At 66.8% G+C, this 22379-nt stretch overlaps 2 protein-coding genes across 3 annotated transcripts; one reads left to right on the top strand and one right to left on the bottom strand.

The window, feature by feature from the left end:
- Positions 1-707: 707 nt before the first annotated feature.
- ACTR1B (actin related protein 1B) lies at positions 708-11345 on the bottom strand. Its single transcript, XM_075911092.1, has 11 exons — positions 11131-11345; positions 7469-7533; positions 6621-6696; positions 5742-5867; positions 4966-5090; positions 4388-4604; positions 4024-4116; positions 3594-3768; positions 2735-2796; positions 2030-2070; positions 708-1870 (listed from the first exon to the last, which is right to left on the bottom strand). Exons 1-11 carry the CDS (start codon positions 11176-11178, stop codon positions 1768-1770), a joined length of 1131 nt encoding a protein of 376 aa, XP_075767207.1. The 5' UTR covers positions 11179-11345; the 3' UTR covers positions 708-1767.
- Positions 11346-11615: 270 nt separating this feature from the next.
- LOC102444713 (E3 ubiquitin-protein ligase MARCHF5-like) lies at positions 11616-16576 on the top strand. 2 transcript variants are annotated; one of them, XM_075911093.1, is made up of 6 exons: positions 11616-11806; positions 14177-14379; positions 14716-14846; positions 15481-15655; positions 15928-16088; positions 16277-16576. In XM_075911093.1, the coding sequence occupies exons 1-6, from the start codon at positions 11631-11633 to the stop codon at positions 16421-16423; spliced, it is 993 nt and encodes a 330-aa protein (XP_075767208.1). In that variant the 5' UTR covers positions 11616-11630; the 3' UTR covers positions 16424-16576. The 2 variants fall into 2 exon arrangements, with proteins under 2 accessions (XP_075767208.1, XP_075767209.1); XM_075911094.1 differs by lacking the exon at positions 11616-11806 and adding an exon at positions 12279-12623.
- The last annotated feature ends 5803 nt before the right edge of the window (positions 16577-22379 follow it).

Raw genomic sequence — 22379 nt, 5'->3', positions numbered from 1 at the left:
TGCCCTAGGCTCAGCCAGCAAAGGCTGGGGGGAATACAGTGGAGCTGCAGGGCCTGGCTCAGCATCTCTGGAGGAGGCTGCCCCCTTGTGGCAACACGGAGGGGAGGGATCAGTAGGGGCACGGCCCTGCTGGGAGTGGGAGCAGGGCCCTGAGTTCTACTGTCCTACAGTAACCCCATGAGAGTGCCTCAGTTTCCCTAGGCCAGATGTGCTAATGCCAGATGGCGATGGGAATTGGGGATGGCTCTTCCTCGGAGAGAGGCTGCCCCAACCCCCTACACCCACACAATGGCCAGTGCCCCTCATAGCCTGAGCAGGCTTGTGGAGCAGGGCCCTGGCTCTCCAACCCTTCTTCCCAGGCCGCTTGTACAGGCTGCTCCTGGGCTGACCAGGCTGCTCTTCCTGGTCACCTAATGCACCTTTTCTAGCTGCCGGCTGAGAGCTGCCTCAGATTGCTGGGGGGGCCAGGCCTGCTGCCAAGGCCAAGGGTGCTGGGCGGGGGGAGAAGTTAAGGCCCTGGGTAGAGCACTGGGTGTAAGTCCCTGCTCTGGGCCAGGCCCAGCGTGGCCCCAAAACCAAAGCACCCTCCACCCAGGACAAAACCCTTCAGCCAGCTCCCCTGCAGCTCAGCTCCTAGTACTTGAGCCCAGGGCCCCCACTGAGCACCGGGGGGGGGGGTATCCAGGACAGAGACAAGGCCAAGGGGCTTAATTTATAGTTATTACTATAATGGATTTACAAAAAAAAATACAGGCAACTGTGTTGAGTTTGTACATTTCAGCCAGGCTGGGGCAGGGGCTTCCCAGGCGGCCCGGGCACCAGCAGCTGCCCAGCAGGTAGGTAGCAGGGATAAGCCGAGATACAGGCCGCTGGGGCTGAGCTGGGCCCTTTGTCGTGCTCTGGGGCAGTTCACTTAGTTCTTTTAAAAAAAGTTCAGGGTTCACCCCTTTCCAATCCAAGGTTGGTACAGCCCTGCCCATGGGCTAAGTGCCCGTCCCACAGTCCTGCCCCCAGGCTGTGCTCACTTCTCCAGCCAGGATGGCAAGCTGGGCTGAGTGTGACACCAGGGCTGGGGGGGGGGGGGTAGCCCCCAGCAGGCCTTGGAGGCAAGAGTCTGAACAAACGTGCCCAGAGCAGAGCGGCACCACGCTGGGCAGGGGCCTGTGGAGCCGGGCAGAGCCAGCTGCTCAGGGCCCCGTTGGAAGGGGCCTGGCCTCAGCCCTGAGCAGGGGGAGCTGAGAACCTCATGCCCCTGGTGCTTAGTCCCTGCGGCTCAGGAGCCGGGGGAGCAAAGGGCAGCCATCCCATGGGGGCTAGATCTATGTGCCCGGGCAGGACCCAGCCTGGGACTGGCAACCCCGTGTACCCTCAGGCTGAAACCCAGCTCCCATGGGCTGGCTGCCCTAAGGCGCCCCTGCCAGGCTCCCAATGGTCCCTGAGTGCGCTGGGACACCCTGGGCTGGCGGCCAGGCCGGAGGAGCTCTGAAAGCAGCAGGAGATGGCTGGAGACCCCTTGGGGGCTGTGGCATTGCCAGCAGGTGCCCAGCCCCATAGGTGCAGCAGGGATCAAGGCCTGGCCCGGGGCCATGTGCGCAGAGACGAGCGGCTCTGAGGTCCAGCTGAGGGGGCTGCCCCACCTGCCCGGGGCTGCCCGATGCTGATGCAGCGAGGGCACAGCCTGGGGGGAGGGGTGGCACTGGCAGCCCTGGATTGGAAAGTGGCGATGGAAGGACACACCCTGCCCCAGCCGCACCCGCAGGCCCCGCCCTAGAACGTCTTGCGGTGGATGGCCCGCGCCCCGTCCTCCTCGTACTCCTTCTTGGACACCCACATCTTCTTGAAGGTGTCCAGCGAGGCCAGGATGGAGCCACTGCAGGGGAAAGCCAGAGTCAGCAGGGGCTGGAGGCCTGCCAGGGACAGGCCCAGGGCTCCGCCTCTCCCTTCCAACAGAGCCAGTCTGCCCTGGGCCCAGCAGGCCTGGCTCGGGTCTGCCCTCCCCCAGAGTAGAGGCCCAGGCCCCGCCACTCACCCGATCCACGTGGAGTACAGCCGCTCCTGCGGGGCCGAGATCTGGAAGGAAGCAGAGGATCAGCCCAGGGGAACCGCACTCCCCAAGCCCTGAACGGGGCTCAGCACCCAGTCCATGGACCCCCCCCTCACCCGGCCGGACACCCACACCTACGGGGGGATTCCCTGGAGCCCAGGTGGCTGCTCACGGGGGAGGGGTGGCCCAGGCCCAGGGGGCGTGGTTCAGGCGGGCAGGGATTGGGAGCCCGGGTAACGGACTGGCCAGGCAGGAGGCACCAGGCACCGCACACCACAGCGGGCGGCAGAGGTGCCAGGGTGCCAGTAGGGATGTTACATTTAGATGAACTGGCCAGTCCAGCGGTTGGCGGATCGGCGCCGGCGCCTTCCAAGCGTAGCGACAGCCCCAGGCCTGTTCTCCCACGTCAAAGGCAGAAGCACCGGGGGGGGGAGGCATGGGCCGGGGGGGGGGGCTCACGCAGCCCCCGCGGCGGTTTCCCAGGGTCAGCGGCGGAGTCCCCAGGTGACCCCAGGCTCCACGCGGCGCTGCCTCTTCGAAGCGCCCTCCTCCCCGCACCCTCGTTCTGATCAAGGAGGGGGGACTCTCGGATGAGCAGTTGCTTATTGGACAGCTGACTGGTCGTTCAGATCCCAGTGGAAGCAGCTGCAGGGCCGGGCTGGGGGGCGCTGGGCGGCTGCCAAACCTCACCTTGATTTTGACGTCCTTGGGAGCGAGTTTCTTCACCTCGCTGAGCAGCCGGTCCCCAAACCCTGAAGGGGGAACAGAGGCGTTAACCCCATTCCATAGGGCTCCCCAGGCACCAGCACGAAGCCAGGCTCTCGGGCCTCGCCCTGTGTTACACTCCCCGGCTGCCCCCCAGGGCTGCACAGCTGGGCCCCAAGCATGAGGCTCCCAGCTGGGAACTCAGGGGGCGGGCAGGTGGCAGCTCCTGGGGGATGAGCTGTGCGCCTGGGAGGGGCCCCCTGCCCCGAAGAGCCAGCTGGGCACCCGCCCTCCCTGCCAACAGCCCAGCGCGCCACAAGAGCCCAGCAGCAGCCCGGTGATTCACCAGGCACTTCGGGACAGACCCGGCCAAACCACCCCATGGCTCGTCGCAGGCACAAGCTGAGGTGAGAGAACCCTCTGGTAGGCAAAGCTGCAGGCTCGGCCTGGGGTAGCATGTGCCTCGGTTTCCCCCAGGGGCTAGGGGATCATCGCTGTTGGAGAGGCAGAAATGTCAGGGCCCTGCCACTCTGCTCTCTGGGCTTCCCACAGCTAAAGCAGGAGGAAGTTTCCCAGGCGCCGTGCTCCAGGGCCCGGGCGCAGCTCCGCAAGGGTCAGAAGGAATCATTCCCCTGCCTTGGTGACCGAGTCGAGTGGGTCAGGGCCCCCTGCCTCTGCTGGCCAAGGTGTGAGGCAGGCGCCAGGCAGGACAGGATCCCGGGTGCCAGGCTGTTGGCGAGGGGGCAGGGATAGCCGGGCGTGGCAGGTGGCCCCAGCTGCAGGCCCTGGCCAGGGCGGGGGAGGCTCTCCCGGGAGCAGGCCAGGTGCTGGCGAGGGGCCGTACCTTTGAAGAGCGTGGAGCCGCCAGACAGCACGATGTTGGCGAAGAGCGTCCGCCGCAGGTCCATGTCGGATTTCTGGATGGCGAAGGCCAGGACCTCGTGGATCCCTTCGCTCTCGTCCCCCACCAGGTCCGGCTGGAAGAGCAGCTCCGGGGCGCGGAAGCGGGCCGGGCCCACCTGCCAGAGAGCAACGTTGGCCCTGCCGCATGGGCTGTTCGCTGCACAGGGGCCCGGGAAGGGGGCCGAGGGGACGTGACTGACTCCAGGGATCTCACCCGTTCCTCAGACTCTGCCCTGGGGCAGCATCATGCAGCCAGGGCCGGCGGCTGGTTCCCCAAGAGACATGGCGCCTTGGAGACCAGCTGCCCCCCATCCACCTGCTCAGTCACCCAGGAACCAAACCCACAGATCTCCCCACAGCCCGGCCCTTACCTCCAGGGTGCTCCCATCCGGCAGGGTGTACTGCACCTTCTCCGTCTCCAGCGCCTCGTCCTTCTGGGGGTTAATGGACAGGTAGCAGGCCCGCTGTGCCAGGGAGAGCAGGTGAGTGGCCAGCCAGGACTGAGCCCTTCCCCCCCCGTGCGCCAGGCGCGAGGCTGAGGCTGACCGGGCAGGTGTTCCAGGGCACAGACAGGCAGAGTGGAGCTTGGCACCTGTCTGACAGCTGCAGCCCTGGGCATCTGCCCTGTCCCCCCGGCAGCACTTGGCCTGCAGAGCGCGATGCCAGGACTGGCTCCCTGGTGGAGAGCAGCTTGGCCCTGCCTGGCACCCCCAGCCCTGGCGCTCCCGTCCCTACCTCCTTTATCATCTTCACCACCTCGAACTCGGCCGAGGTGTGGAAGTCGGAGCCCTCCTTGCGCAGCAGCAGGCGGAGGTAGCGCGAGACGTCCCGCCCGGCCACGTCCACCCGCATGATGGAATGCGGCATGGCGAAGCCCTCGTAGATGGGCACCGCGTGTGTGACGCCATCCCCCGCGTCCAGCACAACCCCCGTCGTGCGGCCCGTGGCGTAGCTGGAGCAGAGGGAGACACCCAGACCCCATGAGCTCGGGACACCGGTGCCTTATGTCCGATCACCAGAGAACACCCGCGAGACGCACGCCCAGCCAGGTCAGCTCCATCCTGCCACAAGAGGCGGCCACCTCTGGGGAGCGACAGAGCAGCCCCCAGCAACGGAGCCGTTCAGGCGCCCGAATTAACTGCCACGGCAGAGGGTCGGTCCCAGGACGCTGGCCCAGAATCTGCAGCGTCTTTTGCCCCAATCACAAGTTGCCTGGGGCTGATCCCACAGCACCTGAAAGGGCCCACCCCCTGCTCCTGGCTGCCCCAGGCCTGGGGCCCCGTGGGCTCAGCGAGGGCAGCACCGGTACTCACAGGCTGAGGACGGCCTGCATGGAGATGAAAAGCGCCGGAACATTGAAGGTCTCGAAGAAAACCTCGGCTGCCTTCTCACGGTTCTTGCAGGGGTTTAGGGGGGCTTCTGTCAGCAGAACCGGGTGCTGGGGGCAGGACGCCCAGTTAGAGACGGGGCGGGGAGTCCCTCCCCCAGCCGCTGACCCACGGCGGAGGCTGCCGCCCAGGGAGGCGCCTCGTGCACAGCCTTGGCTGCCAGTGTCCTGGGGCCAAGCAGAACCCGGGAGCAGGCCAGCCGGGGAGCGGGGCCAGCCGGGGAGCGGGGCCAGCCGGGGAGCGGGGCCTCTCTCCTGCAGGATGCCAGCTCAAAGCCAGGCCAGATGGAGGGACTGAATTCACCTCCCCACAGTCACTCGGGGTGACACGAGCTGGAGGGTCTCAGCCAGGTGTCTAAGCCCCCCTCCCCAGAACACACCAGGTAGCTCCTGGCCACTGGCTGCAGGACAGATCAGCAGAGCCCAAACTCGGGGGCAGAGAGGGGAATTAAAGCCCCCACACAGGGTAGGGAAGCTGGACCCAGTGCCCCCCGGCCACGCTTGCTATGGGGCAGTCCAGCAGGAGGCCCACACTGAGGGGACCTCCAGGTCCCTCAGCACCCACGGGGAGCAGCCCCTGCCTGCACAGGTCTTGTATCCAGCCCCAGCCCAGACACTGCTGCGTCGGCCATGCCCACGCGGAGACAACCTGGGCCAGCAGCGAGGTGACACCAGGCGCCCGGACCCGCCGCAGCCCAGTACCTCTTCGGAGAAGGTCTGCAGCTGGTCCTTGGAGTACACGTACTGCCAGATCCGCTCCATGTCGTTCCAGTCCCGCACGATGCCGTGCTCCATGGGGTAGCGGATGGACAGCAGGCCCCGGTGCTCCTGGCACCAGAGGGAGATGGAACCGGTCACCACACACCTGGAGTGGGAGGCCAAGGCAGCCCAGCCCCCCCCACCTGTGCCACCCTGGGGCCAGCCCTGACTAGGGGAGAGCGCCCCACGGAGCCCCTGCCCCAGCAGTACCCCCCCCCCCCCGTGCCGCCCTGGGGCCAGCCCTGACTAGGGGACAGCGCCCCACGGAGCCCCTGCCCCAGCAGTACCCCCCCCCCCCGTGCCGCCCTGGGGCCAGCCCTGACTAGGGGACAGCGCCCCACGGAGCCCCTGCCCCAGCAGTACCCCCCCCCCCCGTGCCGCCCAGGGGCCAGCCCTGACTAGGGGACAGTGCCCCACGGAGCCCCTGCCCCAGCAGTACCCCCCCGCCCTCTCCCCGTGCCGCCCTGGGGCCAGCCCTGCAGCAGCAGGGGAGACTGCTGAGAGACGCGAGCTCTGCCCAAGGGGCAGGTGGCCGAGGAGCAAACTCAGGGTAGCTGCTCTCCGGGCCTGGCAGCACCCCCAGGTGTAGGCTGCAGGGGAAGGCAGGTCGGCCAGGGCTTCGCAAGAGCCCCCTGGGCACACCGAACAGCCAGGCCCCACTCCCACAATGCACCTGGCCACTGGAGACTGCTGCATGTGCCTGGGGCGCTGGGCACTTCTGACGTCCCCCCCGCCCTGCCGCTGGAGACCGGCCCCTGCCTGTTCCGCCTGACCTGGCGTGGGGCAGGGGAGAGCCCCCGAGAGGCCTGGGAGCACCATTACCTCTGCCTTGGGGCCGATGAAGAGATCCCCCTCCAGCGCCCCCGCCATCACCCGGACGTGCTTCGGGCGCCCCACACTGGCGAGAGAGACCCCGTTAGTGGGCTGCAGGCGCACGGCTCTCCGCTAGCCCCTCCCAGCCCCCCCAAGGGGCCAAGCGGCTCCAGCTCCGGGTAGAACAGACAAGCCCCAGCCTAGGAGGCGGTCGCTGGCGTCAGCGTCAGACGACAGCGGCTGCCACGTCCCAGACAAGCCCCCTGTGGGAGCACGGACCCGGCCGGGTGAGGGATCCCTCCCGCCCCCAAGGGCCACGGCTCCCTCCCATCTCCCCCGCAGCGCGGCACCTAGAGACAGTCACGTGACGGGCGTGGCCCCAGGGGTTCCGAGTGTGGCGGGGGCTCAGCGTGGGGTGCAGGAGTGTAAGGGCTCTGGCGGGGTTGCGGGGCAGAAGCTCTGGGCTGGGCTGTGACTTTGGGGTGCAGGAGCGTGCTCAGGGCTGGGATCCCCCAAGGTTGGGGCCTAGGCTTCCCTGGGGGGGCTCTCTGCTGGACGGTGAGGAGGGCTCCTTTCCCCGGCCATGGCAGCTCCATGCTGGCGCAGGCAGGATGGGGGCCCCCCGCCCCGGCAGCGTCCAGGCTTGGGGAGAGATCTCTCCGTCTGCGCCCCGAGCCGCGCGTGGGACCTCGGTTGCTGGCGGAGGCGACAGGAGACAGCTCGGTGCACAGGCGGGCAGAGCGCCAGGGGAAGTGCTGAGCTGGCTGGGGCTCAGCCCCAGCTCCACTGCCCCGGAGGGAGCCCGCCCCCAAGCCCCCCGCTGCGTGAGGCCCCTCTGCGCCCGGCCGGGTACTCACTAGTTCGGGAAGCAGTACTTGGGGATCTGGTCTCCAGCAAAGCCGGCCTTGACAACCCCCGAGCCCTGGGGAACCACAAAGAGCCGTTAAGATGCCCGTCCAGGCCCCAGCTCGCAGGCAAGGGACACCCGGGACACGGCTGCCCAGGGTCAGCACCACCTGCAGCTCAGCCCTGGGCCAGCTCCGCCAGCTGCCATCGGTCCAACAGGGAGAATGGCCCGGCCAGGCCTGCGAGGACCAACACGCCGAGGGGCCCAGCAGGCCGAAGGGAAGCCGCCCCGCCCCAGTCCGTCTCCCGGCCCCACGGCAGGAGGTAGCCAGCCCCTCGCCTGGGCACCCGCACTGCACAGCCAGCCGGGCCCCAGGCCAGGTGGGACCGAGCCCAACCCCCCTTGAGTCTAGCTAAGAGAGCCCCCAAACGCCAGTGCGGGGGCTAGAAGGGTCACTGCCACACACACCCTCCGGCCCCCAGCAGCCCCAGAGCTCTGCGCTAGCCGGGGGGCTTGTGCCCCAGCGGGACGGGGGTTCAGGGCACGGACCCCAAGAAAGGGTCCGTGAGCCCTGGCCACAGGGAGGTCTGCCTGCCGCTGGGGCGCTCCTTCTGGGGCTGGGATGGCCGGGCTACCGAGGCCTGTCCTGCCCCACAAGGGGCTCCACTCCGCCCCACACCTCACGCCTGCGGGGACCAGGTGCCCAGGCGCAGCCCTGCTGTCAGGGGGCAGGGCCGGGGAGATCCCCAGCCAAGGCAGCGAGGTGGAGGTGGATGCTTCCCACGAGTCCCAGCTCTCCGGCCAATCCAACGTTTCCCCGCTCTGCCCCCCCCCCAAGCTGCCCCTCCCCCCCGCTCGGTCCCCCTCCCCCCACTTGGTCGGTCCCCCCCCCCCCGCCAAGCTGTTCCTCCCCCCGCTCCGCCCCCAGGCCAGGCCGCCCCCAGGCAGAGCCTGGCTCACATTGCCAATGAACGCAAGAAGAGCCATGAGTCCCAATGGGCCTAGCAGCATTCCCTCTCCCTCTGCAGTGCCAGCTGCTCCAGCAACATGCCTTCCCAGCAGGCAGGCCAGGGTCACAAATAGGGAAACTGAGGCACCAAGCAGGGAAGCAAGACAGCCAAGGTCACGTGGAACGAATGGCAGAGCCAGGAGCAGAATCTTGGGAGTCTCAGGGACATCAGAATGGCCAGACGGGGTCAGACCTGGCCCAGGGTCCTCTCTGCTGGGAACGGCCAGCGCCAGGCACTTCCAAGGAAACGAGCAGATCAGGCCATTCCCTGGCACCCAGTCGCAGAAGCCGAGGAACACCCAGAGCCCCCCATCCTGGCTAAGAGCCACTGATGGGCCAAGCGCCCAGGAACTGATCTTTCTGAGCCCAGTTAGTCTTGACCTTCACAGCATCCCCTGGCAGTGAGTTCCACAGGCTGCACGGCACGCGACCTGCTGCCTGTTCCCCGAGCCCTCGTGTTCTGGGAAGCAGTGAAGGCACTACCAGTGAGCTGGCTAAAGACAGAGGCAGCCAGCAGCTGCAGGAACAAGGCTGGCTAGAAGACAAACACGCCTGTGTGGAAACGCCCTTTGAACAAGGAGCTTACGCTGAGCGCTGCATCTCAGCAGGGCTGCTGCAAAACCCCACTGTAAGCAGGCAGCCACCAGGGAGAGGCGCCGTCACCAGAGGCCAGCTCTGCCCTGCCAACCTCCCAGGAACAGCGCCAAAAGCCATCGCTGGCTCGCCAGCCTCTCCTCCCTCTGCCGCGTTCGATTCACAGCATGAGCAAGCGAGAACTCTTCCCAACCACACCCTTTCCCTGCCCTGGCAGGCGCGTTACACACACACACAGCGCAAGTGTGGCCTTCTGCACCTCCTGTGCACTGGAACACCCGGAGAGCCGCACTGCCAGAGAACATAGCCCATAGCCTGCGCTGTGTCCCTGCCGTCACGTGCAAAGGAAAACACCGGGCACATGGTAAGCTAGGGGCAAGGAAATCGTCGCCCTCCCCAGATGGGGATGTCAGAGGACTTTGCTTGCCCTGTCTGGTAGCACCCAGCTAGAATAGAAGGCCGGAAGGGCTAGACACTTTCAGTTAAGGCGTGGCTGGCTGGAGAGCTGAACTCCCCATGCACTTGGATCCCCAGAGGAAGAGACCACATGTAAGCAGCATCACTGGCCCCCGGATTCTGCGGCGGGGACCCTTGGAAAGCCTGGCCGGATGCTCCTAGCCAAACTCCGTGACCTGATCATTGCACAGAGCCTCTCTCCCGTGGGAGAGGTTCCGTGGCCAAGCCACACGCAGCTGCCGAAGGAAGGCAGAGCCCGTTCACATGCAGAGGACGGTTCTGAGCCAAGGGACCCAGACAGAGAGAAGTGAGGAAGATCTTAGCTGGGCTGAGTCAGCTCGTCCGCAGCAGGAGAAATGCCCAGCAGCCTGGCAGGCAGGGAGAAGGGTGCTACAGCGCCGCAGAGCATGCTCATCTCCCAGGCGGAAGCTGATGCTTAGGGATGCTGGGGGAGCAGCGTGGGCGGAAGGGCTGCGGCCCTGGCTCCAGGGCTGTGCCCGGGGCATTCTGAGAGGTTAGCGGAGGCGCAGCCACGCCAGGCGCTGCACACCAGAGGGGATCCCCGGCGCCGGGTGGGTGACCTGTTCCGGGGCCGGCTGGAAAGCAGCTGGAGACTTGTGAAGGGCACCAAGAGCCTCAGGCTGGCAGCCCACCCTAGCGCTGGCGACCCCCAGGCCCTTCCAGCGCCCATGCCGGGGGTTGCCCACATCCAGCAGGGCCCTGCCCTGGGGAGCCTGCAGCGCAGGGCGAGCAGGCAGTGTCCCAGTGTGTGTGTGGGGGGGAGCGGACATACTGATCACAACGAGATCTGTCCCCATCGCCCCCCACCCCGCCCCCACCCACTGAGGACCTGGTCACTTCCAGGCACTTCAGGCTCCCCCCCTCCCACGCCATCTCTGGGCTCAACCCCACCCGGCCACCCCCACACTGCCCCCTCCCCCCACCATCCCTGGGCTCAGCCCCCTCTGGGCCACCCCCCCACTGCCCCCTCCCCCGCGCCATTCCTGGGCTCAGTCCCCCCCCGTGCCGTCCCTGGGCTCAGCCCCCCCCGGGCCACCCCCCCACTGCCCCCTCCCCCGCACCATCCCTGGGCTCAACCCCCCCAGGCCACCCCCCCCACTGCCCTCCCCGCCCCATCCCTGGGCTCAGCCCCCCCAGACCCCCCCCACTACCCCCCCACCACATCCCTGGGCTCAGCCCCCCCAGACCCCCCCCACTGCACCCCCACCACATCCCTGGGCTCAGCCCCCCCACACCCCCCCCACTGCCCCCCCACCACATCCCTGGGCTCAGCCCCCCCACACCCCCCACTGCCCCCCCACCACATCCCTGGGCTCAGCCCCCCCAGACCCCCCCCACTGCCCCCCCACCACATCCCTGGGCTCAGCCCCCCCACACCCCCCACACCCCCCCCCCACTGCCCCCCCACCACATCCCTGGGCTCAGCCCCCCCAGACCCCCCCCACTGCCCCCCCACCACATCCCTGGGCTCAGCCCCCCCAGACCCCCCCCACTGCCCCCCCTCCCCATCCCTGGGCTCAGCCCCCCCAGACCCCCCCCACTGCCCCCCCTCCCCATCCCTGGGCTCAGCCCCCCCGCGCCCCCCCGCTCACGTTGTCGATGACCACGGGCTGGTTGGCGATGATGTCGTAGGACTCCATGGCCGGGCCGCGCGGCGGGGGGCCTGTGGGGGCGGGGCGGGGCCGGGCCGCGCGGCGGGGGGGGCTGTGGGGGCGGGGCCGACCGCGGGGCGGGGGACGCGGTTCCGGGCTCGCTGAGTCTCACTCGCTGCTGCGGCCCCGCAACCACCCGCCCTGCGCAACCGAACCTGCCCTCGGCAGCCTCTCAAGGGGCGGGCCCCCAGCAGCCAATCGGCGCCTCCCTTGAGCTCGAGTGACAGGCGGAAGCCGAAGGGGCCCGCAGGGGAGGCGGGGCGACAGGTTTGACAGCCACCCAATGGGGCGCGGCGGCGGGGGCGGGCCTTCCGCATCAAGCCTGGTTGCTCGGCGGAGGGAGGGTGATGTCATCGCTCTGCTCTTAAAGGGCCAGTGCACGGTTGCCTGCCCCGCCCAGGGCCTGGAGGGTGGGCAGGAGACACGGGAGGCCTGTGCGCATGTGCAGCGCATCCCTCTCCCACACAAGCCGGGGGCAGGGAATCAGGAGCCTTTCTGCACGGGGCTCCTACAGCCCCTGCCCGCGCAGGGGGCCCGGGGACAGGCCCTGCGCCCCTCAGGAGCAGTTCCCGGGGGCGACCCGCTGCCTTGCACTGCTGGTGATTCCACCCCAGAGGTGGCTGCATTTCCCCCCTAGGCTGCAGTGCGCTGCGGGAGGAAGATGCCGCTGGTCTGATCCCTTGAGCCAAAGGGCAGAGAGGGGAAGCCCCAGCTGGTCTCCGTTGAGTTTCGGGGCGGGCCCTGCCTGAGCACGGGGCCGTGTGTTTCCTGGGGCACAGGCAGCAAGAACTTGGGGCCCCGTGAGCCTCGTCCCAGCCCGGCGTGTCCCCCTTCCCCGCAGATCAGAGGGCTGCGGGGCTGGCCTGGGCAGCTCCTGGGACTTTCCCAGGGAGGCCTGGGCCCTGCGAGCTCCTCCGCCTTCGTGCAGAGCGGTTGGCGGGACCCAGGGGCACCTGTGCACAGAAGCCGGGGGGACCCCGCCTGCGCTTTTCTCAGCCATCCCCTAAGGCGCAGGGCGCGCTCCGTGTCCAGCCCGGCTTCGCCGAGGGCAGACACTGGACACTCGCCTGGCGGGGCCCGCTGCGAGGGGGCGGCGGAGGGTCCCGGGGCGGGGTGCAAGGCCTGGACCCGGGCTCCCAGCCACGTCTCTGGCGCTGCCGCCCAGGGGCCCGAGTTGTTCGCTACCCGCGACCCAAACGGGCCATGCCTGCGCCAGGCGCAGACTCCGCTGCCTTGGGGCAGTAGGGCCTAGCGGGTAGAGCCGCCGGGCCCGGGCGGGCGGGGCTGCGTGTGCGCTGCGCAGGGCCGGGCTCCGCGCTGCGGCGCCGCCCCGGGGCCGGGCCGCCGGGAGCGGAAGGAGCCGCGCAGCGCCCGGGGGGCCCGGGGTGCGACCGGCCCGCTCCGCTCGCCATGGCCCAGCCGGCCGAGGAGAGGTGAGCGCGGGGGGGGGTCCCTGGTCCGGCCTGAACCCCCGCCCCCCGGTGCCGGGACCTGCCCCCCTCCCGGCGCGGAGCACCCGGGTCCCCCGGCGGCGCTGCCGCGTCCTCCTTTGGGCGGCTCTGGGGTCCCATCTGGGGGCCGGTCTCTGCTGTCTGGGTCCAGGAGTGGGGGCAGGGTCTGGCCGGGGGGGCACCGGGAGCTGGGTGCTGGATCCTGGTGGGGCCCTGGGTGCTGGGGAGGCACGGGGGGTCGGCGCTGGGGGCCGGGGAGACCCTGAGGATTCTGGGGGGCACGCTGGGTGGTGGTAGGGTGCTGGATCCTAGGGGGGTCCTGGGGTGGGTGCTGGGGAGACACTGGGGGGATCTGAGGGGCACGCTGGGTGGTGGCGGGGGCGCTGGGGGGTTCTGAGGGGCACGCTGGGTGGCGGTGGGGGCACTGGGGAGTTCTGGGTTGCAGGCTGGGTGGTGGCAGGGTGCTGGGTGCTGTGGGGGGCACTGGGGAGTTCTGAGGGGCATGCTGGGTGGCGGCGGGGGCGCTGGGGGGTTCTGAGGGGCACGCTGGGAGGCGGCGGAGGCACTGAGGAGTTCCGGGGGGCACGCTGGGTGGCGGCCGGGGCACTGGGTGCTGTGGGGGGCGCTGGGGAGGACACTGGGGAGTTCTGGGGGGCACGCTGGGTGTTGACGGGGCACTGGGTGTTGTGGGGGGCACTGGGGAGTTCTGGGGAGCACGCTGGGTGGTGACGGGGCACTGGGTGCTGTGGGGGGCACTGGGGAGTTCTGGGGAGCACGCTGGGTGGTGGCGGGGCACTGGGTGCTGTGGGGGGCGCTGGGGAGGACACTGGGGAGTTCTGGGGAGCACGCTGGGTGGTGGCGGGGCACTGGGTGTTGAGGGGGGCACTGGAGAGTTCTGAGAGGCACGCTGGGTGGTGGCGGGGCACTGGGTGCTGTGGGGGGCGCTGGGGAGTTCTGAGGGGCACGCTGGGTGGTGGCGGGGCACTGGGTGCTGTGGGGGGCACTGGGGAGTTCTGGGGAGCACGCTGGGTGGTGGCGGGGCACTGGGTGTTGTGGGGGGCACTGGGGAGTTCTGAGAGGCACGCTGGGTGGTAGCGGGGCACTGGGTGTTGTGGGGGGCACTGGGGAGTTCTGGGGAGCATGCTGGGTGGTAGCGGGGCACTGGGTGTTGTGGGGGGCACTGGAGAGTTCTGAGAGGCACGCTGGGTGGTGGCGGGGCACTGGGTGCTGTGGGGGGCGCTGGGGAGTTCTGAGGGGCACGCTGGGTGGTGGCGGGGTGCTGGGTGCTGTGGGGGGCACTGGGGAGTTCTGAGGGGCACGCTGGGTGGTAGCGGGGCACTGGGTGTTGTGGGGGGCACTGGGGAGTTCTGGGGAGCACGCTGGGTGGTAGCGGGGTGCTGGGTGCTGTGGGGGGCACTGATTCCCTGCCCTGGGGTGGGCATTAGAGGTGCTGGGTGCCCCAGAGGTTCGCCCTGGCACCTGCCCTGCTCTGCAGGGGGAGCCCGGGGCCCTGACGCGCCTGGTGCCCTCGGCAGGCACTGCTGGGTCTGTTTCGCCACGGAGCGGGAGGACCAGGCGGCCGAGTGGGTCTGCCCCTGCCGCTGTAAAGGCTCCACCAAATGGATCCACCAGGCCTGCCTGCAGCGCTGGCTGGACGAGAAGCAGAAGGGCAACAGCACGGGCAGTGTGAGCTGCCCGCAGTGCGGCACCGAGTACCACATCGTCTTCCCCACGCTGGGTGAGCGCCGCAGGCCCAGCTGGACCCTCAGCCGCCTGGCCTGGCTTGCCCTGAGCGGGGCTGGGAGATGGGGCCGGTGGGTTTGAAGGGGCTAGTGAGGGGCAGGGGTCCAGGGCACAGAGGTTGGCACAGGCCCAGCCTGGGCATGTCCCTGGCTCCTGACCTTGTGCTCTGCCCACTAGTCCACGTGGCCTGTGAAATGGGCTGGGGAAGTTCCTGCCGGCCTGGCAGGGAAGGGCTGGGAGCTTGGGGTCTGTCCCTGGGGGGACATGGGGCTGGCCCAAGGAGTACCGGGGGAGGTGGGGGTTGTGGCCTGATTTTCTGATCTCCCTGCAGGGCCCCTGGTGTATTTCCTCCACCAGGTGGATCGGGTCCTGTCCAGAGCCAGCCCCTTTGCCATGGCTGGCATCGTGGTGGGCACGGTGTACTGGTCAGCTGTCACCTATGGGGCCGTCACTGTGATGCAGGTAACAGCAGGAGGGGCTGAATGGCGCCTGAGCTGAGCCAGGTCTGGTTCTGCCAGGCTCTGGAACAGAGGCAAGAGCGCTGGAGCCACTGCTTCAAAGGGTGCTGCTGCGTGCCAGGCTGGCTGCGGGAGGGCACAGCTGGGGCCACGTGGCTGGCGTGGGCAGGGTGGTGCCAGGGTATCTGTGCGAGGGCACAGCTGGGGCCACGTGGCTGGCGTGGGCAGGGTGGTGCCAGGATATCTGTGCGCAGGCACGGCTGGGGCCACTTGGCTGGCGTGGGCAGGGTGGTGCCAGGATATCTGTGCGCGGGCACGGCTGGGGCCACGTGGCTGGCGTGGGCAGGGTGGTGCCAGGATATCTGTGTGAGGGCACGGCTGGGGCCACGTGGCTGGCGTGGGCAGGGTGGTGCCAGGATATCTGTGCGCGGGCACAGCTGGGGCCACGTGGCTGGCGTGGGCAGGGTGGTGCCCAGAGGAAGCTGGCACTGCCAGTGGTTCCAAATAGCCCTGCGCTCCCAGCTGGGGAAGGCGACTCGGTGCCCATGCTGCTGGCGTGCCACTGGCCTTGCTCCCGGGCCCGCCAGTGCGGGAGCCCAGCTCTCCCGGGCACTGAGCCGCCTGCTCCCTGGCTGCAGGTGGTCGGCCATAAGAAGGGGCTGGACGTGATGGAGCGGGCCGACCCCCTCTTCCTGCTCATGGGGCTGCCCACCATCCCCGTCATGCTGGTGCTGGGCAGGCTGATCCGCTGGGAGGACCATGCGCTGCGCCTCTGGCAGAAGCACTGCAGCAAGCTGCAGGCCCTGGTGCCAGGTGCGTGCATCGCCGGGGAAGGGGGCTGCCCCGGGGGGGGGGGGGTCACCGGGGAAGGGGATTCCCGGGGGGGGGGGTGGCAGGGAAAGATTTGAGGGGCAGACCTGTTGGGGGAGGGGAAGCGGGGCAGTAGAGATGGGCCTGGTGGTGGGGAGACAGCGACAAGGGGCAGACGCTGGGGCGGAGGCGTGGGGAGCAGTTCAGGTCTGAGCCTCCGGCCAAGTGGCAGGGACCGATCAGTGCCTCAGTTTCCCCTTCCTTCCCTCATCTAGGGATCGGGCGCCCGGGGCCGCTGGCCGAGTCCCGTCCCCAGAGTGAGCACCCGTCCCTCTCGCGCACGCTGTGCGGGGCCCTGGTGTTCCCCACCGTCGCCAGCCTGGCAGGCAGGCTCCTCTTCCGGCGCGTGGACTCTAGCCTGCAGCGCACCATCCTGGTGAGTCTGGGCAGGGCCCTGGCCCGGGGCTGAGGCTCCAGCAGAGGCCCCCTGCTGCGGCGGGAGCCAAAGGCGGGCCGGGGCAAGGGCAGAGCCCGAGCTCGGAGGGAGCCCAGGGCTTGGTACCACCTGGCCTGGTGCCCGGGGCTGGCACAGGAGCTGGCTTCATCGCCTCCCCTCCTCTGCAGGGCGGAATCACCTTCGTGGCCATCAAGGGCGCGCTCAAAGTCTACTTCAAACAGCAGCAGTACCTGCTCCAGGCCAACCGGCGCATCCTCGACTTCCTGGAGCCAGGCCCGGAGCGGGGCACCGCTGCCCCAGGCCGGGCCAGCTAGGCCTGGCGCCCGGCCCCTGCCTGGTCACCCCCAGCTCCGTGGCCACTGGCGCTGTGCCCTGCAGTCACAGCGGGGGGCTTCCCTTCGACAGCCTGGGTGCCCCCCCAGAGTCCCCCATCTTCCTCCCCCTTTATAAATAGCCACTTGAAATCCCGGGTGTGTCTGTGCTGTTCCTGGAGGGGGGGGGGCAGCTTCCCGCCCTGGGGCTCCCTGCTGCCGCCTGAGTGGGTCTCTCCCCCAGCCAGCATTGCCGGCGGAGCTGCTGGTCCCCGGGCCGTGCGGGTACTGGGCTGGACAGTCCAGGGCTGCAGCGAGACGAGCTGCCTCTTCCCAGCCCCGAAGCTGCCAGGGCCACCCCTAGCCACCAGCCCCTCGCCGGAGGCGCTTGGCCCCAGCGCGGATCTGCCAGGGGCGGGGCGGAGATGCTTGCCCGCTGGCGCCAGCCTGGAGCTGCCGGGGCAAGAGGAGAGGTTCTGCCCACCAGGCCCCAGCTGGAGCTGCCAGGGGAGAGGTGCCATTTCCCTCTCCCCACCCAGCCTAGCCTGGATCTGCCCTGGCTGGGGACAGGTGCTGCACCCGGGGAGAGGCCCTTGTCTGCTGGCTCAAGCTGCTGCGGTGATAGAGGGCTCAGGGGAGCCTGCACCCCAGACCCTTCAGCCCTTCCCCAGAGCTCACATCTCCAGCCAGAGCTCCCTGGGCCTCTCCTGCCCCAGCCCACCACGCACTGGCCGTGCACGGAGTGACTTGAGACGGGCTCTGGATTGGTGCACGAAGCTCACGCCACGTGTGCCTGGAAACCACCAGTGGGCCCACCCGCCTAGGGCCGCCCCTCTAGAGCCGCCCCACGGCCCGCTTGGCTGGCTCAGGTGGGCGCGGCTGGACTGGCTTTAGGACGCGGATCCCAGCACTTGGAGCAGGTTCTGGGACGCTGCCGGGCCCCACAGAGACCCGCCCGAGAGTGACAGGTGCCCAACACCTCTGTGAGGCCCTGGCACTCAGGTCAGTGATGCTGGCCCGGGGATGGGGCAGGGCTCTTGTGCCCTTTGCCTCCAGCCCCAATAGCAGTGCCTGGCTCCACATCTGCAGAGTGGGGAGGGCGGTGGCGCCGTGCCACGTGGCAAGCAGGGAGGGCAGTGGCGCCGTGCCACGTGGCAAGCGGGGAGGGCGGTGGCGCCGTGCCACGCGGGAAGCGGGGAGGGCGGTGGCGCCGTGCCACGCGGGAAGCGGGGAGGGCGGTGGCGCCGTGCCACGCGGGAAGCGGGGAGGGCGGTGGCGCCGTGCCACGCGGGAAGCGGGGAGGGCGGTGGCGCCGTGCCACGCGGGAAGCGGGGAGGGCAGTGGCGCCGTGCCACACCCCGCACATGAGCTGACTCCCGTAAGCCCAGCAGCTGGGGCAGGCTTCAGCCTAGATCGTCCTGGCGCCAGTGATTTGGGCGCCACCTTCCCCCAGTGCCTGTGTCATGGCTTGGAGGGTGCCACAGCCACTCGCTACAGACCCCACCGGGGAGCCCTCCCCCCTATTTCTCCCTGCTCCCCCAGCTGGGCGCAGGCATGAGCAGGGCCAGTGCGGCCTTTGGACTTCCCCTGCAGCTGCCCCGGCTGGGACCTGCCACGGGACCAGGGCGAATGGACCCTGCCCCTAAGCCCCCTGGGCCACTCACCTCTGGTCCTGGGCGGGTCCTAGCAGGGGCCGCTGCAGGGGGAGGTTTCTCTTTGCGCTAGTCCAGGTGCCCCCGGGGTTCCCGCAGTCCACGCGTAGCTCCTCCCGTGTCCCGAGCTGGGGTGCTGAGAGGCGGCGTTGCCAGAGTTTGATGTCCCGGGGGTGGGATTCGCTGCTGTCTGGTCTCCCCTGCTGGGGGGCTGAGCCAGAAAGGACAGCTGGGTGCCCCCCAAGAGTAGAGCAGCAGCTGGGGAAACTGAGGCTCACACAGGCTTCCTACAAGTATTACAGAGAATCTCCACTTCCTCCCAGCTCCTGGGCTCGCGCACCAGGGGCTCGCCCCAGCCTGGCAGCACTGGTAGCATCGCCCCAAGGAGCCTATTCCTATGGCAACAGCGTGGCTCTCGGGGGCTCATGTTTCTGTCCCATCCCTGCCCCACGGAGGCCGCACCCGGGTCCCCTCTGCCGGGACAGTCGCTTGCTTGAGCCCAGGGCGGCAGGGGGGGAAGCAGCGTGTGATGCTGGGGACCAGCCACTAGAGGGCGCCAGCCTCCAGTGCTGGCCGGGCACATGGGGATTCCCGGTGGGCCGGGGTCCTGGCCGCAGGCTTGCCCGGAGCAGTGCTCGGTGCAGCCGGCCCTCTGCTAGTGTCCCCCCCCCCCCCCCCCAGCCAGCACTTGTGCCCAGGTTTTGGGCCAGGCCTAGCGCGCGTGCGGCGCACGGAGCCCGTACATGGGGCGTGCGTGGCGGGAGCAGAGCTGCTGCCCAGCTGTGCTGAACGCGAGGGGTTAACATGAAAGTTGAGGGAGGAATATGAATAACGTGCAGGGCACGCACATGTGCCACAGGGAGCCTTGGTGGCAGAGGAAGCGTGGCCTAGTGGGTAAAGCAAGCCTGGTTCCTACTGCCAGCAGGGGTCAGGAAGGTCCCCTATTGGGGGGGAGGGGGGGTTAATCCCTGTCTTCTCCGCTGGGAGAGGGGTGGTTCCGAGCACTCTGTCTCGGCGTGTGGCTGGGTCTTGCCCCCCCCCCCCAGCTCTCCCTGGTGCCCTGGGCAGCGTCAGGAGGGAATTTCCCCCTGATCAGATGCAAGGACTGGGGGGGACTTGGACTCTTGCCAAAGTTCTCTCCCTGCTGCAGCCCCCTCCTGCATGGGGCTTAGTGGGAAGCTGTGCAGCTTAGGGGGACTGAGCCCACCCATCCTGCCGAGACCGGCCCTCGTCTCCCCCGGCGCTGGCAGAGTTGGGGTCACTGCCCACAGCAGAGCAGCACAGACACCGAGAGAGGCTCTGCTCCGGGAAGGCTCAGTCCAGGAACCTGAGAGTCCAGCAGGAGCAGAGCCCGGGCACAGCTACAGCGTTCAGACGCAGGGAGCTCACAACTTGTCACCGCTTTCACCAGTGCAAGAGACGCGCCCCCGGTAACCGTCATCTCCCCGGGTTACTGACAAACCAGGGACTCTGTGAAGTGTGCAAAGTGGTGTCCAGTGACGAGAGACAGATCGGACAGCCAATGGGCCGCTTGCACGTCTGGACTCACACCACGTCGATGGGATCGTGAGCTTCCGTGGGCACCGCCCGCGCTCCCATCGCCATGTTCCGTGAGTCTAGGAAGTGCCACCTCGATCGTTTTTTCTGTGCAGACTCGCTCAGCTCCCCCCTCCCCCCGAAGAGACAGATCAACGTAAGTTACTAAGCAAAACAAAACGCCCACTCACAGCCCGGAACCTCTCACCCCCAGGCCAGTCTTCTCACCCCGACACTGGCTGCTGGGGCCTGGGGCTGGCAGTTCTCCAGCCCTTGTGTTTCCAGGTGTTTGCTGGGGGCAGGCTGTGACGCCAGCTAGAGACCATCCTTGTTTGCTTCCCTCACCTTAGATAGACTTTCCCCGGGGCAGGAGCCTTTATTCAGTTGCCTCCTTCCCCTCCCCCGTGGGAAAGTCCCAAATTCAAGATGGATTCCAGCACTAGGACCAGCCAGAGTCCAGGCTCCCAGGAAAAGCAGGTCCATTCACAGCTCATTGGTCCAGAACTGAGCCGTTCGGGTCCTTAAGTCCCAGGAAGGGCCCTCCCTTAGATGTGGAGATCAGCAAACAGGGTTATGCTCCCCCCCGCCAGGCACAGCACATGCAGCCAGCAGAACATGCACCGCCAGGGTTCCAGCCTCGCCAGCGATGGGTCACACCAGGTGAGAGCCAGGCCCGTGTCCACCACGAACGTGGGGAGCAGCGTCACCGTGGTCGCCAGGCTCGTGAGGCTCCGTGGAGGAGGCAGAGGCAGGGGCTCGGGACAGGCGACAAGGCCAGAGGGTTCTCACAAGCAGGAGGCACTTCAAGCCCACGGCCATGCTGAGATCTCCCCGCAGGCGTGGGTCTCAGCCCCAGGACCGGGCTGCCAGTGCAGGGGAGTGCAGGTCCCAGGCACAGATCCCAAGTGATGCTCAGCGTGACCCAGACACGGCCCTGGCGGAGAGCAGAGGTGGGGATGGAACAGGGCCTGCCATACTGGGGCCTGGTCTGGTTCTCTGCTCTGCCCGGGCCTTGGCCTTTGTGGCAGCCAACTCTCTGGTACGTAGGTGTCGGACTCTGGCCGATGTTCACTGGCTCAGGGTCTTTGCCAGCCCCCCGGGGCTTGTGGGCAGCCCTGAACCCTGGCTGGGGAGTGGAGTCCACTAGACCTTGCATCATTCTTGTTGCTCTTCTCTGGACCTTCTTCAATTTCTCCACATCTTTCTTGAAATGCAGTGCCCAGAACTGGACACAAGATTCCAGCTAAGGCCTAACCAGCGCAGAGCAGAGCAGAGCGGAAGAACGACTTCTTGTGTCTTGCTCACAACACTCCTGCTCATGCAGCGTCACGCTGCTGACTCATGTTTCTCTTGTGGTCCGCTATGACCCCTCAATCCCTTTCTGCCGGACTCCTTCCTAGACAGTCACTTCCCATTCTGTATGAGTGAAACTGACTGGACCTTCCTCAGTGGAGCACTTTGCATTTGTCCTTATTAAACTTCATCCTGTTTACGTCAGACCATTTCTCCAGTTTGCCCAGATCGTTTTGAATTATGAGCCCATCCTCCAAAGCAGTTGCATCCCCTCCCCGCTTGGGATCATCTGCAAACTTAATAAGTGTCCTCTCTATGCCAATATCTAAACTGCTGAAGATATTGAACAGAACCGGTCCCAAAACAGACCCCTGTGGAACCCCACTTATTATGCCCTTCCAGCAGGATTGTGCACCATTAATAACTACTCTCTGAGTACGGTTATCCAGCCGGTAATGCACCCACATTATAGTAGCCCCATCTACATTGCTTTTCCCTAGTTTATTGATAAGGCCATGCGAGACTGTATCACATGCTTTACTAAAGTCTAGCTATATCACATCCACCGCTTCTCCCTTCTCCACAAGGCTCGTTATCCTATCAAAGAAAGCAATCAGATTGGTTTGACATGATTTGTTCTTCACAAATCCATGCTGGCTGTCACCTACCACCTTATTATCTTCCAGGACTATGTCTACACCTGCAGCTTCTTGCGCAAGAACGGCTGTAAAAACTTGCCTGCTGTCTACACTGCGCGCACGTTCTAGCACAAGTAAATGTACAGTCCAGCGTCGGAAAACAGGGCTTCTTCTGGAAGAGTTATTCCTCTCCCCACGAGGAATAAGCCCCCTTGCGCAAGAGCTCTTCCACAAGAGGGCAGAGTAGACAGGCAACATGAATTTCTTGTGCAAGAAAGAAATGGTCACCAGAGCTTTCTTGTGCAAGAGAGCATCCGCACTTGTGCAAAAGCACATGCCAGTGTAGACGTTCTCTTGTGGAAGACTTTTTGCCCAAGAACTCTTCCGCAAAACAGTTTTTGCACAAGAAGCTGCCAGTGTAGCTGTAGCCCAGGTGTTTGCAGATGGATTCCTTAATTATTTGCTCCATTATCTTCCCTGGCACAGAAGTTAAACTGACTGGTCTGTAGTTTCCCGGGTTGTTCTTATTTCCCTCTTTATAGATGGGCACTAGATTTGCCCTTTTCCAGTCTTTTGGAATCTCTCCCGTCTTCCATGACTTTTCAAAGATGATAGCTAAAGGCTCAGATACCTCCTCTATCAGCTCCTGGAGTATTCTGGGATGCATTTCATCAGGCCCTGGTGACTTGCAGACATCTAACATTTCGAAGTGATTTTTAACTTGTTCTTTTTTTTTTTATTTTAACTTCTAAACTTGCTTCATTTCCACTAGTATTCACTATGTTAGGCATCCCGTCACCATCAAACTTCTTGGTGAAAACCGAAACAAAGACGTCATTA

The sequence above is a fragment of the Pelodiscus sinensis genome, chromosome 28 (assembly GCF_049634645.1).
Source record: "Pelodiscus sinensis isolate JC-2024 chromosome 28, ASM4963464v1, whole genome shotgun sequence".
Classification (NCBI taxonomy): Eukaryota; Metazoa; Chordata; order Testudines; family Trionychidae; genus Pelodiscus; species Pelodiscus sinensis.
Note: the sequence above shows the minus strand (reverse complement) of the source record. Positions and strands in the feature narration are given on the sequence as shown.